General features: G+C 36.0%; 1 protein-coding gene across 1 annotated transcript in view; it reads right to left on the minus strand.

Annotated features, from left to right (window-relative positions):
• The window catches only part of USP8 (ubiquitin specific peptidase 8), a 77518-nt gene that overhangs the window by 9588 nt on the left and 53037 nt on the right, over positions 1 to 14893 (minus strand). The window contains 3 exon segments of the mRNA XM_043555436.1: positions 125 to 202; positions 2097 to 2183; positions 4792 to 5376. Coding sequence (XP_043411371.1) covers positions 125 to 202; positions 2097 to 2183; positions 4792 to 5376 — 750 coding nt within the window.

Genomic DNA, 14893 nt, shown 5'->3' on the forward strand with positions numbered 1-14893 from the left:
CTATGTCCTCCACCATGAAGAAACAGAATTGACTCTGCATTAGAGAAGACATAGAATAAACAAAAAAAGCTTTATAAAAAAGAACACATGACCATGTTATTTATGTGCTAATTTTGAGTTTTACCTTGGCCCAGCCTGAAGGCAGTCCTGGTACGATCCTCCCCATTTCTTCACTTCGTGCTCTTGTCAAAGGTTCTCGAGCCTGGTTTAAAAAAAAAAAAAATCAATTAAATTTTGCCATACACAAACTTAAGCAACTTGTATCAAAAAACCAAAAAACCTGTGTTGGCTGCCCTTAATATTTTTTAAATGAAGTTTAAAAATGAATAACTCTGTATGTTGTCTCAAAGTCCAAATACTGCCACAGCAAGGGGAAGAGCAATGTGTATATGCACAAGCCTATAATGATGATGGTTTTTTAAGTTTCTTTAAAAAACAAAAAACAAAAAACACAAAGACATTTCCACTGCTAGGTATCAACCCAAAAGAAATGAAACATATCTGCACACAAAGACTTATGTACAAATGCTCACAACAACATTATTCATAATAGCCCAAAAGAAGCAGAAGCAATCCAAATATCCATTAACTGGTGAATGAATAAAATGTAGTATACCCACATGAGGGAATCCTATTCAGTAAATACAAAGGAATAAACTACAGATACATGGATGAATCTCAAAAAATTATACTAGTTAAAAGCCAAATGCAAGAGACCATATGTATGTACACACACACACACACCCACACACACCCACGATTCCATTTATCTGGTATGTCCAGAAGAGACCTAACTACGAAGACAGAGTAGATCATGGTTGCTTGTGGCTTTAGGGTAAGGACAGAGAGTGACTATAATTGGGCACTGAGATCTTTCTGGTATGATGAAAATGTTCTAAAATGGACTGAGTAAATACTTGCTTCACACCTTTGAACTGAAACCACTAAGCTGTACACTAAAAATGCGTGAATTTTATGGTATGCAAATATTACCTCAATAAAACTCTTAAATAAAAACAAAAGCAAAGGTGTCTTATATAAGACCTAAATATTTCAAAAATTGTGATAAAGTAACAGAAAATAAGACTTGTCATTTTAACCATTTTTAAGTGTATAGGTTAGTGGCATTAAGTATATTCTCGGTGTTGTGGAACCAATTTCAAGAACTTTCTTCATCTTGCAAAACTCAAAACTCTGCACCCATTTAAACAACTCACTTCCATCTACTTGGCAACCACCTTATATAAATGGAATCATACAGTATTTGTCTCTTTGTGACTGGCTTATTTCACTTGCAAAATGTCCTGAAGATTCATCCACGTTGTAGCATGTGTCAGAATTTCCTTCCTTTTTAAAAAGGCTAAATAATACACCATTGTATGTATTTATCACATTTGTTTATACATTCATCTGTCAATGGATATTTGGGTTGCTTACATTTCTTGGCTAGTTGGCTATGTGAATAATACTGCTATGAACATAGGTGTGTAAGGTCCTGCTTTCAATTCTTGTGGGTATATACCTAGAAGTAGAATTGCTGGATCATGTAGTAAGGCCTAGGTATTTTCTAATTTATTTTCTAATTTCATAAAATGAGAATACACTGTTGTACTTTAAATAGGAAGACAAACATCTATTCCCTTTTTTTAAAATTTAAAAATAATTTTTTTAAGTTTTATTTATTTATTTTGGGAGAAACAGAGACAGCATGACCGGGGGAGGAGTAGAGAAAGAAAGAGAAAGAGAGAGAGAGAGAGAGAGAGAGAGAGAGAGAGAGAGAGAGAAAATATCAACCAGGCTCCACACTGTTAGCACAGAGCCCAATGCGGAACTCGAACTCACGAAACCATTAGATCATGACCTGAGCCGAAACAGAGTCAGACGCTTAACCGACTGAGCCACCCAGGTGCCCCACATCTATTCATTCCCTTTAGTATATAAATGGATCAATATGTAAAAATAAACAAAAAACAGCTATAAAAGATAGCAACGATTTCCTCAGAAAGTAGATCTTAAGATGGAGGATGACAATATGGTAAAGACAACCATGTGGTTATAATCCATGTTTTCCCCCCACCCAATGAACTACTACTCACTTTGTTTCTTTCAGTGTCTTCTGTATTCTCTCTAAAAGTTCCAGTCTTTAGAATTCCACTTTCTGGTTGTCCTTTAATCTTAACAGGCTGTAAAAATTATTAAAATTTTAGAAGTGAAAGAAAACTTTAACTTTCCTCCCATAAAAACTTACCTATCAACCACTAGCTAATACAAGTAAATCCATCCGACTGAAATATAAAAGAAGAAAAAAAATGACACTTCTGAAAGTTTCTTAGAAAAAAAAATTTTTTTTAAGAGTAGAATCCACACCCAACACAGAGCCCACTGCGGGGCCTGAACTCACAACCCTGAGATCAAGACCTGAGCTGAAATCAAGAGTCAGACACTTAATTGACTGAGCTAGCCAGGCGCCCAAAGTTTATTCAATTTTATTGTCAAAGTATAGATATTTTTATATATATATATATAGATTTTTTAACGTTTACTTATTTTTGAGAGAGAGAGAAACTGAGCACAACCAGGGGAGAGGCAGAGAGAGAGGGAGACACAGAATCCAAAGCAGCTCCAGGATCTGGGCTGTCAGCACAGAGCCTGACACGGGGCTCAAACCCACGAACCATGAGATCATGACCTGAGTCAAAGTTGGTCTCTTAACCGACTGAGCCACCCAGGTGCCCCTCAAAGTATAGATATTTTTAATTAAAGGTGATAGAGCCCATGTGGAATTTCCTGACACTAACGGTAAAGAAGAAAAGAAACTGATGAATCAATGGGGGTGGGCTGCAAATCACAGTGGATTGGGAAGCAAGCACTGATTCCTAATACATGATGCTGGTCATCAGTGTATAGTCACCATAGCCTCTTTTGAACACTATCCTTTTATTTTAATCTCATATGATGTTACCTTCGAAGTAGTCATGTTCTCCCAAAATGAACACCCTGAAGAGAATGAAGAGATAACAGGAGTTTCATACACAATATTCAAAAGTACAAAACCTATTTTATATCCTCTTGGAACCTATCATGAGTTCCTTAAAAATTCACTTTGGTACACCTGGGTGGCTAAGTTGGTTAAGCTTCTGACTCTTGATTTCAGCTCAGTACATGATCTCACGGTTTGAGTTTGAGCCCCACGTCAGGCTCTGCACTGTCAGTGGATCCTTGGGATCCTCTCTCTTCCCCTGCCACCTCTCTGCCCCTCCCCTGCTCTCTCTCTCTCAAAAATAAATAAACTTAAAATTTTTTCACTTTAATTTTATAGTTCATTTAAAAATTACAGTAAAGTAAAAACTTCTAAATCTTTGTGATAATTTAATAAAATTTATTTAGAATAAATTATATATGTTACCTACTTTTAAAAGGACCATATAATAAATACAATCTTGTTTTCAACGTGTTATATATCACAGGAAATGTCAAAAACTAATGTGATATTCTTGGGGCTACTTAGATTTGCAGGGCTATTTGGCACCTATATAGTAAATGACCCCAGAAATATGAATGCTTTCAGTTCTTTATGACTGCCTATCTCTAAGTGAAGCAAGACAGAAAGGAAGTAGCTTTGGAATCTCACTGAATATGGGCTCTAAGACAAATTATTTAACCTCCAAGTTTCAATTTTATTTGTAAATTAAATATCTCATGGGCTTATCATTAGAAGGATAAGATAACGTATGAAAAATCCTTGGCGTATAGTAACTACTACTGAGTAATATTTAATGAATAATATTAAAATTGGAAGAGCTCAACAATTCTGAGTCTCCCATAAATAAAGTGAGAACGTTTTAGTACATGAGCTTCATTTCCCTAACTTTAGGTGTTTAGAAGGTTTTTATATGAGAGTTGTATTTTTGGTAGTTAAGGTTACTAGATTAAGTGTTCCTTGAATAAGTGTGCCATTAATATAAATTGTTATTTTTGCCATATGCCTGAACTGCTGCTTCAAAAGTCATAAAGGTAGACATTCTGTAAAGATATAGTATTTTGTCTTCCATCCAAAGTCATTTTCTACACTACCAAGAACGTTATTTCTATTTACGTGCATATAAAAAGGACTATAACTGTTCCTGCTATTATAAAAACTTATTGTTCAAAAGGGAAAGGCATTGTTAATTGTATAATAGAGGAAAAAAAATAAAAAGCACATATGATATTATTAGGTTAAAAAAGAATAACAACAAAAAATTTTCCTCAAAATTATGGGAATCAATTTTGGGGAATAGCCCAGGGCAGAAAAAAAAGCAACATTAATGGGATTATTGCCAATATTACTGATTAGATGAAGCAATAAACAAATGGACAAAGATGTAACCAAAAAAATCTTTATACACAAAGATAAATGTTGGGCCATTTAGATGTTACTGATTTTGGACATATATGAAACAAATACAAACTCTACCATATACATATTTGGCACCTAACTCCTCTGTACTGAGAGGAAGATTATATTTCATTCTAGTCTTCTGATGATCATATATCACATATAAAAATGAAGTATGTAGTTAGTTATCTCAATTGCTAACACATATTGCATTTCATAGACAAAAAAAGCAATTCCATTTCCAGCCAACCAAAAGAGTAGGTGAGTAAATGTAGATAGATCAGTATAAATCTATCACCCACTAGAAAATTACTTAAAAGGTCTGCCCTTATCTATAGAATGCTAGTGGTATCATCTTCTTACATATAACATTTTATTTCCCTTACTTGGCAATTTGTACTGTTTCTGCTTACCTTGCCTGAATTTGAATCTCCTGCCACAGAGGCATGGGGTCCATCTCCCACTGACTTTTTCTGCAGTTCTGGGGTGGGACACCTTTTACCCCTATCTTCTGCAGATTTCTTAGCATCAGTAGTTTCATGTTCACTTTTACTTTGTCTTTTTATTCCTGTTATTTCTCTGCCCCTCTTTGCTGAGGTTTCCTTATCTTCTTTCTTGGCCTGTTCACTTTCTCTCCTTTCCATTTCTTCTTTTGCTTTTTGTTGTTTCTCGGTGATTTCACTTTCTTCAGTTTCTTGTTTCTTTCTGACTTTTTGTTCTTGTTCTTCTCGCCTCAGTTTCTCTTTCTGTTCTTCTTGCTGCTTTTCTCGAAGTTCTTTTTCTTGTTTGTTTTTCTCCATTAGAAGAGCAGTTTCTGCATGAATACGAGCTTTTTCTTCATCTGTTAACATGGCAGTTGGAGGGGGAAATACTGGCTTTGTGGAGCGATCAGGAACAACTTTTCCATCCTGAGAAGACTGTTGCTCGTGATCTTTATTTTCAGATTTTATTCTATGATCTTCAGGCAATTTGACTGCTGGTTTTTTAGTACGATCAACCTATATTAACAAAAACAGAGCCAAGAATATTTTTGCCAAAATCCAGGAATGTAACCTCAGTTGTTATAAAAGAACCATCACCTTTGTGGAGACAACATTTGCCAGAACATCTATTGATAACATTACCCTATGTCAAGATTTCTCAAAAGGCACTTGGCACTTACTTCCTACTTGACTCCATACTTTCAATACACCATGATATTCTGTATATGTTCTGTATATGGAAATGGAAGAGTTCACCTAAAACATACCTAAAGTTCCATTTCCACATAACCAATTGCCTATTCAGTATCTCCATGTCAGCGTCTCACATATACACCACAAACCAAGTATGGCCAAAACTGAATACATGCTATTCCCCCTACTAACACTGTCCTTATCTCATGGATGTAACCACTATTCAAACATAGCTCAAACCAGAAAGCTGAGTTCTATATGTCCTCCCCTGCCCTTATGCAGTCTGATGATTTTCTTCCTCTGTCCCTCTCCATCAGCACCAACCAAGTCCATGCCAACATCTCCTCTACACTGTTTCCTTTTTTTTAAAAATTTTTAAAAATGTTTTTATTTATTTTTGCGACAGAGAGAGACAGAACATGGGCAGAGGAGGGCCAGAGAGAGAGGGAGACACAGAATCGGAAGCAGGCTCCAGGCTCTGAGCTGTCAGCACAGAGCCCGATGCGGGGCTCGAACCCACAGACTGTGAGATCATGACCTGAGCCGAAGTCGGATGCTTAACCGACAAGCCACCCAGGCGCCCCATCCTCTACACTGTTTCCAATTAGTGGAACTTGTTTAAGATCTTTCTTCCCTCCTAAGATATAAGCTCCAGGAGGGTAAAGACTGTGCCTGATAGACAGTAAATAAATATGCTGTTGAAGGAATGAATAAAATATTCCGTAACAGTTTTCACAACAGTTAAGTTACTAAATACAAATTGAGCTTAATAAACTATCTAAATTCCTGAATTAGTGTGTTAAATGTTTATTACCTCAATTTAATAGCATATTAATTCTACAAAATTGTTAGAAATGACCCTAACATCATTTCTTTTAAGAGTAAAATTTACTGAAACAAGTATAACAACTAATAAGAATATCTGCCAATAACAACTTGCATGGTATTCTTACAAAATGAATTATATGTTTTGCAACTAGAAAATAATACCATAGGAAGATTTTAGTGAAGAAAAAATCATACCTTTGCTCCTCACTTCTCTTTTTACCTCTTTACTTTAAAAATCTATTGTCTTTTTTCTACATTTGAGAATGAAGTGTGAAGAACCACTACAAGGATAAGGATAATCAAAGTTCCATGGAAAGGAACCAAAATAAGTTTCCATCTACATTTTAACAACTTGATCCATCTCCCCCCTAATTTTAAAACCATAACTATGATCATGTTACTTTCACCTTTAAAATTCTTTAATTTTCCTTGTGCCTACAGGATAAAATTCCAATTTGATCCAAGTATCTCTTGATGACTCTTGCCCATCTTTCCAATCTTATCTACTCTCACACTTGCCTGTCTCCGACAGAGAGCTGTGTCCAAGCACGTCAAAACTACTCACTGGTTCCAGAGCATGCTTTGTTCCTTTAGTCACAAAATCTACTTGTCTCTTTCATCCTCAAATCCTATTGAACTCATAGCCCAGATAAAAATACTGCCTCTCTATGAAGATCTCTCTGATACCCTGTCAAAATTTCTCTCCTTGCTCTGTGCTCTGGTGAGCAATTATAGTCTGCCTTATACGTTGTTTAATTTTGTACAACTTTCTCCTTCTAAACATCAAACAGAATTCACAGCTTAATCATATCTGTAAACCTTCATGTTGTCTTTCACATAGAAAATCCTCAGAATATGTTAGACAAATCGCACATATCTCAGTCACAAAAGGATTATGGTTCATATAACATGTTGATTAAGTTTAAAGGAAGTACAATAACATACGCTTTTTTTTTCAATTTCTTAAATTTATGTTAAGAAAAATTAATCACATACTGTTCAGTCTTAAGATTTAGTCCAAAATATTAAAAGTAGAAGACCTTTAAAAAAAAAATGAAGAAATAAACCATCTCATTTGATATAAAAAAAGATTAAGTTTTCTATTCATAGCCTATCGTACAAATCAAATGACATCCATTTCAAATATGAAACACTTGAAATATATATGAAAAAAATAAAAATAAATGCTATAAAAAATCTTTTGGAAAAACAATAAGGGAGAATTAGTTTACCTTCCTTTGAGTAAAATGTAGAGAAAAAAGCTGCATTTTTATTGTAATACACTGGTTATTTAAAATCATTTAAGTAACTATTGTTAAAACATGCCTGCTGCAGAGGAGATCAAGATGGTGGAGTAGAAAGATCTTGAGCTCACCTCCTTCCACAGACACACCAAATTACAACTAAATATAGACAAACTCTCTGAGAATGACCTGAATACTAGTGAAACAGCTCTTTCACAACTAAAAATATAAATAAAAAGCCACATTCAGAGAGGTAGGAGGGGCAGAGACACAGTCTAGCCAGTAGCCACATACATTGTGCAGCAATATACAAATGGCAGGAATAATCACAAATGTAGAGGTCCTCCCTGAGGATCGAGGGGTTTAAGTCCCACATTAGGCACCCTTACCCAAGGGGCCTGTATAGGAAGGATGAGCCCCCACAATGTCTGGCTATGAAAATCAATTGGGCTTATCTCCAGGAGAGCCAGAGAGCTACAGGACACAGAGACTCTGCTCTTAAAGGGCCAGCCACAAATTCACTTGTTTTCAGACCCAACAGAGAGGCGACAGTTTGAAAAGCACCGGGGCCATATGTGAAGAAAACTTATTAACTAATTTTATGGTATGTGCAGGAGGGGCAGGGATCTATAGGGACTTTCTCCAGGAATAGAAATGCTGGTAGGCACCACTTCTGATACTCTCCATGTGCCACCATTCACCCCACCTGGTGATCGCCTATGGATCAGCCCCGCCCAATACACATACTTTGCCAGGTACCCATCCAAGGCAGTTCAGGCTCAGCCACACCTGGTGGGCAGCCTAAGCCACGACAGCAGTCCCCCACTCCCCCAAGAAGTTCTGCTGGGGATGGGGAAGGCGTTAGTTCTAAACAATTGTGATCAGGCCTCTGAGCCATTCACACCAGGGCACACACAGCCCATAGGAGATACCCCTGAAGTGCCTGCTTCTGATGACCCAGAGGAGACTGTGCATCTTGGCCCCACAGGGTACCTTTGAAGGCCACTCCTTCAAAACTGGGAGATGCATCAGAATACACAGAAACACAGAGAGTCAAACAAAATGAGGAGGCAGAGGTAAATGTTCAAAAGAGCAAAATGAAACTTCATTAAAAGAACCAGAGATAAGCAATCTATCTGATAAAGAGTTCAAAGTAATGGTCATAATGATGTTCACTAAACATGGAAGAATGGATGAACATACAAGAACTTTAATAAAGAGGTCGAAAATATAAGAAAGAACAACTCAGAGCTGAAGAATAAAATAACTGAAATGAAAAATATACTAGAAGGAATAACAGCAGATTAAAAGATACAAAAGAACAGATGAGTGATCTGGAAGACAGAGTAGTAGAAATCAAGTTGAACAACAGAAAAATATTTTAAACAAAAAAGGGTAGTTTAAGGTATGACTGCGACAACATCAAGTGTACTAATATTTGCATTATGGGGATACCAGAAGGAGAAGGGGAAGAAAACTTATTTGAAAAAATATAACAATACTTTTAAAAAAATTTTTTTTAATTTTTATTTTTTTACATTAAATATAATTTATTGTCAAATTGTTTTCCATACAACACCCAGTGCTCATCCCAACAGATGCCCTTCCTCAATGCCCATCACCCACTTTCCCCTCTCCCAATACTTTCTTAACCTAGAGAAGAAAACAGACAATCCAGGTCCAGGAAGCAGAGAACCCAAAACAAGATGAAACAAAGAGGTGTGCACCAAAACTTAATAATTAACATGTCAAAGGTTAAAGATAAAGGGAATTTTTAAAGAAGCAAAAAGTCACCTATAAGGGAAACCCTATAAGGCTATCAGCTGATCTTTCAGCAGAAACTGAAGGCCAGAAGGGATATATTCAAATTGCTGAATTGAATATATTCAAATTGCACGATATATTCAAATTGCTGAAAGGAAAAGCCTACAACCAATAATACTCTACCTACTAAGGTTATCATTCAGAATTAAAGGAGAGATAAAGAGTTTCCCAGATAAAAGTTAAAGGAGTTCATTATCACTAAAGTAGGCTTACATAGAAGGTTAAAGGGACTTCATTAACTGGAAAAGAAAAGGCCATAACTAGAAGTAAAATTTTACAAGAAAAAATCTTACTGGTAAAAACAAATATAGTAAAGGTAGGGGATCAACCAATTCTAAAACTACTATGAAGATTAAGATGGAAGTAGTAAATTCAAGTATGTTTACAATTGTTGGAGAAATATAAAAATAAAAATGGAAAATGTGTCAGAAATATAAAATGTGTGTGACTGCTATATATTTAAGGTGTTATATATGAACCTAATGGTACAAAACCCAAAAAATTGTACTAGATACACAAAAAATAGAGAAAGGAATCCAAACAAACGTTAGAGAAAGTCATCAAATAACAAGGGAAGATAGCAAAAGAACAAAGAAACAGAAAAGAGCTACATAAACTATCAGAAAAACGTAAAATGGCAAGAAGCACATACCTATCAATAATTACTTTGAATATGAATGCACCAAGTGCTCCAATCAAATACACAGTGTGCCAGAATGAATAAAAATAAATAAATAAGAATCATCTATATGCTCCCTACAAGAGACTTTAGACCTAAAGACAGATACAGATGAAAAGTGAAGGGATAGGGAAAAAAAAAAAGTGAAGGGATTAAAAAAAAAAAGCTGGGATAGCAATAGTTTTATCAGACGAAATAGACTTTAAAACAAAGACAGAGACAAGTAAGGGCATTATATGATGATAAAGGGATCAACCTAATGAGAGGATACAATTATAAATATCTATGCACCCATCCTATTTATTTTATTTATCTTTATTTATATCATATATATTTATATTATATTATTCACCCATCCTGAATACGTAGACCAAATATTAACAAGACATAAAGGAAGAAATTGATCATAATACAATGATAGTAGGGGGCTTGAACCATACTTACATGAATAGATAGATTATCCAGACAGAAAATAAACAAGGGAAATAGTAGCTTTGAAGGACACATTAGATCACATTGATCTAACAGACATAGACAGTACATTCCATTTCAAAACAACAGAATACATATTCTTTTCAAGTGTACACGAAATCTTCTCCAGGACAGATCACATGTTAGGCCACAAAACAAGTCTTAATACATTTAGGAAGACTGAAATTATATCAAGCATCTTTTCCAACTGTAACAGTATGAAACTAGAAATCAATTTACAAGAAAAAAATCTGGAAAGAACACAAACATAGAGCAACTAAACAACAAATCGATCAACCAGGAAATCAAAGAGGAAATTAAAAAATAAATGGAAACAAATGAACATGAAAACACAATGGTCCAAAATCTTTGGGATGCAGCAAAAACAGTTCCAAGAGGGAAGTTTATAGTCATATAGGCCCACATCAAAAAACAAGAAAAATCTCAAATAAAAAAACATCTAACTTTACACCTAAATAAGCTAGAACAAAGCTCAAAACCAGCAGAAGGAAGGAAACAGATCAGAAATAAATGAAATAGTAAAAGAATAATAGAAAAGATCAATGATATCAAGAGCAGGTTTTTTGAAGATATGAATAAAACTGATAAACCTTTAGTCAGACTCATCAAGAAAACAAGAATGGACTCAAATAAACAAAATCAGAAATGAAGGAGAGGAAATAACAACTTGACCCCACAGAAATACAAAAGATTACAGAAGATTATGGAAAGTTATGGAGAGTCTGCATGGCTTAGCTGGTTAAGCATCCAACTCTTTGATTTCAGCTCAGGTCGTGATCTTGCAGTTCATGAGATCAAGCCCCATATGTTGGGTTCCGTGTGTTGGCAGCAAGGAGCCTGCTTGGAATTCTCTCTTTCACTTTCTCTCTGCCCCTCCCCCTGCCCATGTTGTTTTCTCTCTCTCACTCTCAAAATAAATAAACAAATTTAAAAAAAAGATTATGAAAGCTTATATGCCAACAAATTGGGCAACCTAGGAAAAAAGGATAAATTCCTTGAAGCATCCAATCTTCTAAGACTCACTCAGGGGAACAGAAAATGTGAACAGACTGATTACAGGCATAACTTGTTTTACTGCACTTCGCTTTATTTCACTTCACAGATACTGTGTTTTTTAAACATTAAAGGTTTTTGGCAACCGTGAATCAAACAAGGCTATTAGTGCCATTCCTCCAACAGCATCTGCTCACTTCATGTCTCTGTGTCACATTTAGGTAATTGTTATAATACTTCACAAACTTTTTATTATTATTATATTTATTATGGTGATTTGTGACCACTGACCTTTGATGTTACTATTTTAATTGTTTTCTGGTGCCACGAACCACACCTATGTAACTTAGTAAATGTTGTGGATGTTCTGACTGCTCTATGGACCAGCTGTTCCCCCATCTCTCTCCCTCTCCTTTTCCCCAAGACACAATACCAAAATTAGATCAATGAATAAATAACCCTGCAATGGCCTCTTACATGTTCAAGTGAAAGGAAGAGTCACGTTTCTATCACTTTAAATCAAAAGCTATACACAATTAAGCTTAATGAGGAAGGCATATCAAAAGCTGAGTTAGGCCAAAAGCTAGGCCTTACATCAAAAAGCCAAGTTGAAAATGCAAAGGAACTCTTCAAAAATTTTTGAAGTGTTAGTTCAGTGAATATACAAATAATAAGAATGTGAAACAGCCTTACTGTTGTTTAGTGGTCTGGGCAGAAGACCATATCAACCACAACACTCCTATAAGCAAAGCCTAAGACCAAATCAACCACAACACTCCTATAAGCAAAGCCTAATTCAGAGCAAGGCCCTAATTCTCTTCAACACTATGACGGCTACGAGAGGTGAGGAAGCTGCAGGAAAAAAAAAAAATGATATTGGCAAAGGTTGGGTCATGAGATTTAAGGAAAGAAGCTGTCTCCATAACATGAAAGTTCAAGGTGAAGGCAGCAGGTGCTAATGTAGAAGCTTCAGCAAGTTATCTAGAAAAATTAGCTAAGATATTAATATAGATGGAACAACCTTCTACTGGACAAGATGCCATCTAGGACTTTCAAAGCTAGAGAGGAGAAGTCAATGCCCGGCTTCAAGGCTTCAGAAGATAGGCTGACTCTCTTATTAAGGGCTAATACAGCTGGTGACTTTCAGCTGAAGCCAATGCTTATTGACCGTTCTGAAAATCCTACGACCCTTAAGAATTAATGCTAAATCTAATCTGCCTGTGCTCTATCGACGGAACAACAAAGTCTGGATGATAGCACACCTGTTTACAACTTGACTTACTGAGTATTTTAAGCACACATTGAGGCCTACTATTCAGAAAAAAGACTCCTTCTAAAATATTACTGCTCACTGACAATGTACCTGGTAAACAGAGTTTTGACTGAACGTATAAAAAGATTAATGCTTTCATGCCTGTTAACATTCCATTCTGCAGCCCAGTGATCAAGAAGTCATGGTAACTTTCAAGTCTTACTAAAGAAATTCACTTTGTGAGGCTAGAGCAGCATAGATAGTGATTCCTACTAACTAGGAAGGTCATTGAAAACCTCTTGGCAAGGATACACCATTCTACATGAAATTAAGAACATTAGTGATTTGTGGAAGGATGTCAAAATTTCAACATTTAACAGGAGTTTGGAAGAAGTTGATCTCAGTCCTCATGGATGACTTTGAAGATTTTAAGACTTCAGTGGTGAAACTAATTGCAAATGTGGTGGAAACAGCAAGAGAACTAGAATTACAAGTGAGCCTGAAGATGTGACTAAATTGTGGCTATCTCATGAAAAAATTTGAATGGATGAAGAGTTGCTTCTTTTGGATGAGTAAAGAATGTGGTTCCTTAAAATGGAATCTACTGGTGAAGATGATGTGAAGATTGCTAAAATGACAACAAAGAATTTAGAATATAGTTGATTTATCGAACTTAGTTGATAAAGCAGCAGCAGGGTTTGAGAAAACTAACCCAAATTTTGCAAGAAGTTTTATGGTGGGGAAAATGCTATTAAACAGCATCACATACTACAAAGCAATCATTTGTGAAAGAGTTAAATGATATGGCAAACTTCATTCTCGTCTTATTTTAAGAAATTGTCAGAGCTACCCCAAACTTTAGCAACCACCCATTATCAATAGTCAGTAGTCATCAACAGTGAGGCAAGACCCTCCACCAGCAAAAAGATTACATCTTCCTGTAATTTCAAATGATGGTTAGCATATTTTAGCAGTAAAATTTTTTAATTAAGACGTGTACATGGTTTTTTTCAGTCTTAATGCTACTGCACACTTAGTAGACTACAGTATAATCTAATGATCTTTTTTTAAAATATGAAATTTATTGCCAAATTGGTTTCCATACAATACCCAGTGCTCTGCCCAACAGGTACCCTCCTCAATACCCATCACCCACCCCCCTCCCTGCCAACCCCCATCAACCCTCAGTTTGTTCTGTTTTTAAGAGTCTCTTATATTTTGGCTCCCACCCTCTCTAACCTTTTTTTATTTTTTTTTCCTTTCCATCCCCCATGGTCTTCTGTTAAGTTTCTCAGGATCCACATGGAGTGAAAACATGATTATCTGTCTTTCTCTGTATGACTTATTTCACTAGCATAACACTCTCCAGTTCCATCCACGTTGCTACTAAAGGCCATATTTCATTCTTTCTCATTGCCATGTAGTATTCCGTTGTGTATACAAATCACAATTTCTTTATCCATTCATCAGTTGATGGACATTTAGGTTCTTTCCATAATTTGGCTATTGCTGAAAGTGCTGCTATAAACATTGGGGTACAAGTGCCCCTATATATCAGCACTCCTGTATCCCTTGGGTAAATTCCTAGCAGTGCTACTGCTGGGTCGTAGGGTAGATCTATTTTTAATTTTTTGAGGAACCTCCACACTGTTTTCCAGAGTGGCCTCACCAGTTTGCATTCCCACCAACAGTGCAAGAGGGTTCCCGTTTCTCCACATCCTCTCCAGCATCTATAGTCTCTTGATTTGTTCATTTTGGCCACTCTGACTGGTGTGAGGTGAAATCTGAGTGTGGTTTTAATTTGTATTTCCCTGATAAGGAGCGACGTTGAGCATCTTTTCATGTGTCTGTTGGCCATGTGGATGTCTTCTTTAGAGAAGTGTCTCTTCATGTTTTCTGCCCATTTCTTCACTTGGATTACTTGTTTTTCGGGTGTGGAGTTTGGTGAGCTCTTTACAGATTTTGGATACCAGCCCTTTGTCCAATATGTCATTTGCAAATATCTTTTCCCATTCCGTTGGTTGCCTT

The sequence above is a fragment of the Prionailurus bengalensis genome, chromosome B3 (genome assembly GCF_016509475.1).
Source record: "Prionailurus bengalensis isolate Pbe53 chromosome B3, Fcat_Pben_1.1_paternal_pri, whole genome shotgun sequence".
NCBI classification, from domain to species: Eukaryota; Metazoa; Chordata; class Mammalia; order Carnivora; family Felidae; genus Prionailurus; species Prionailurus bengalensis.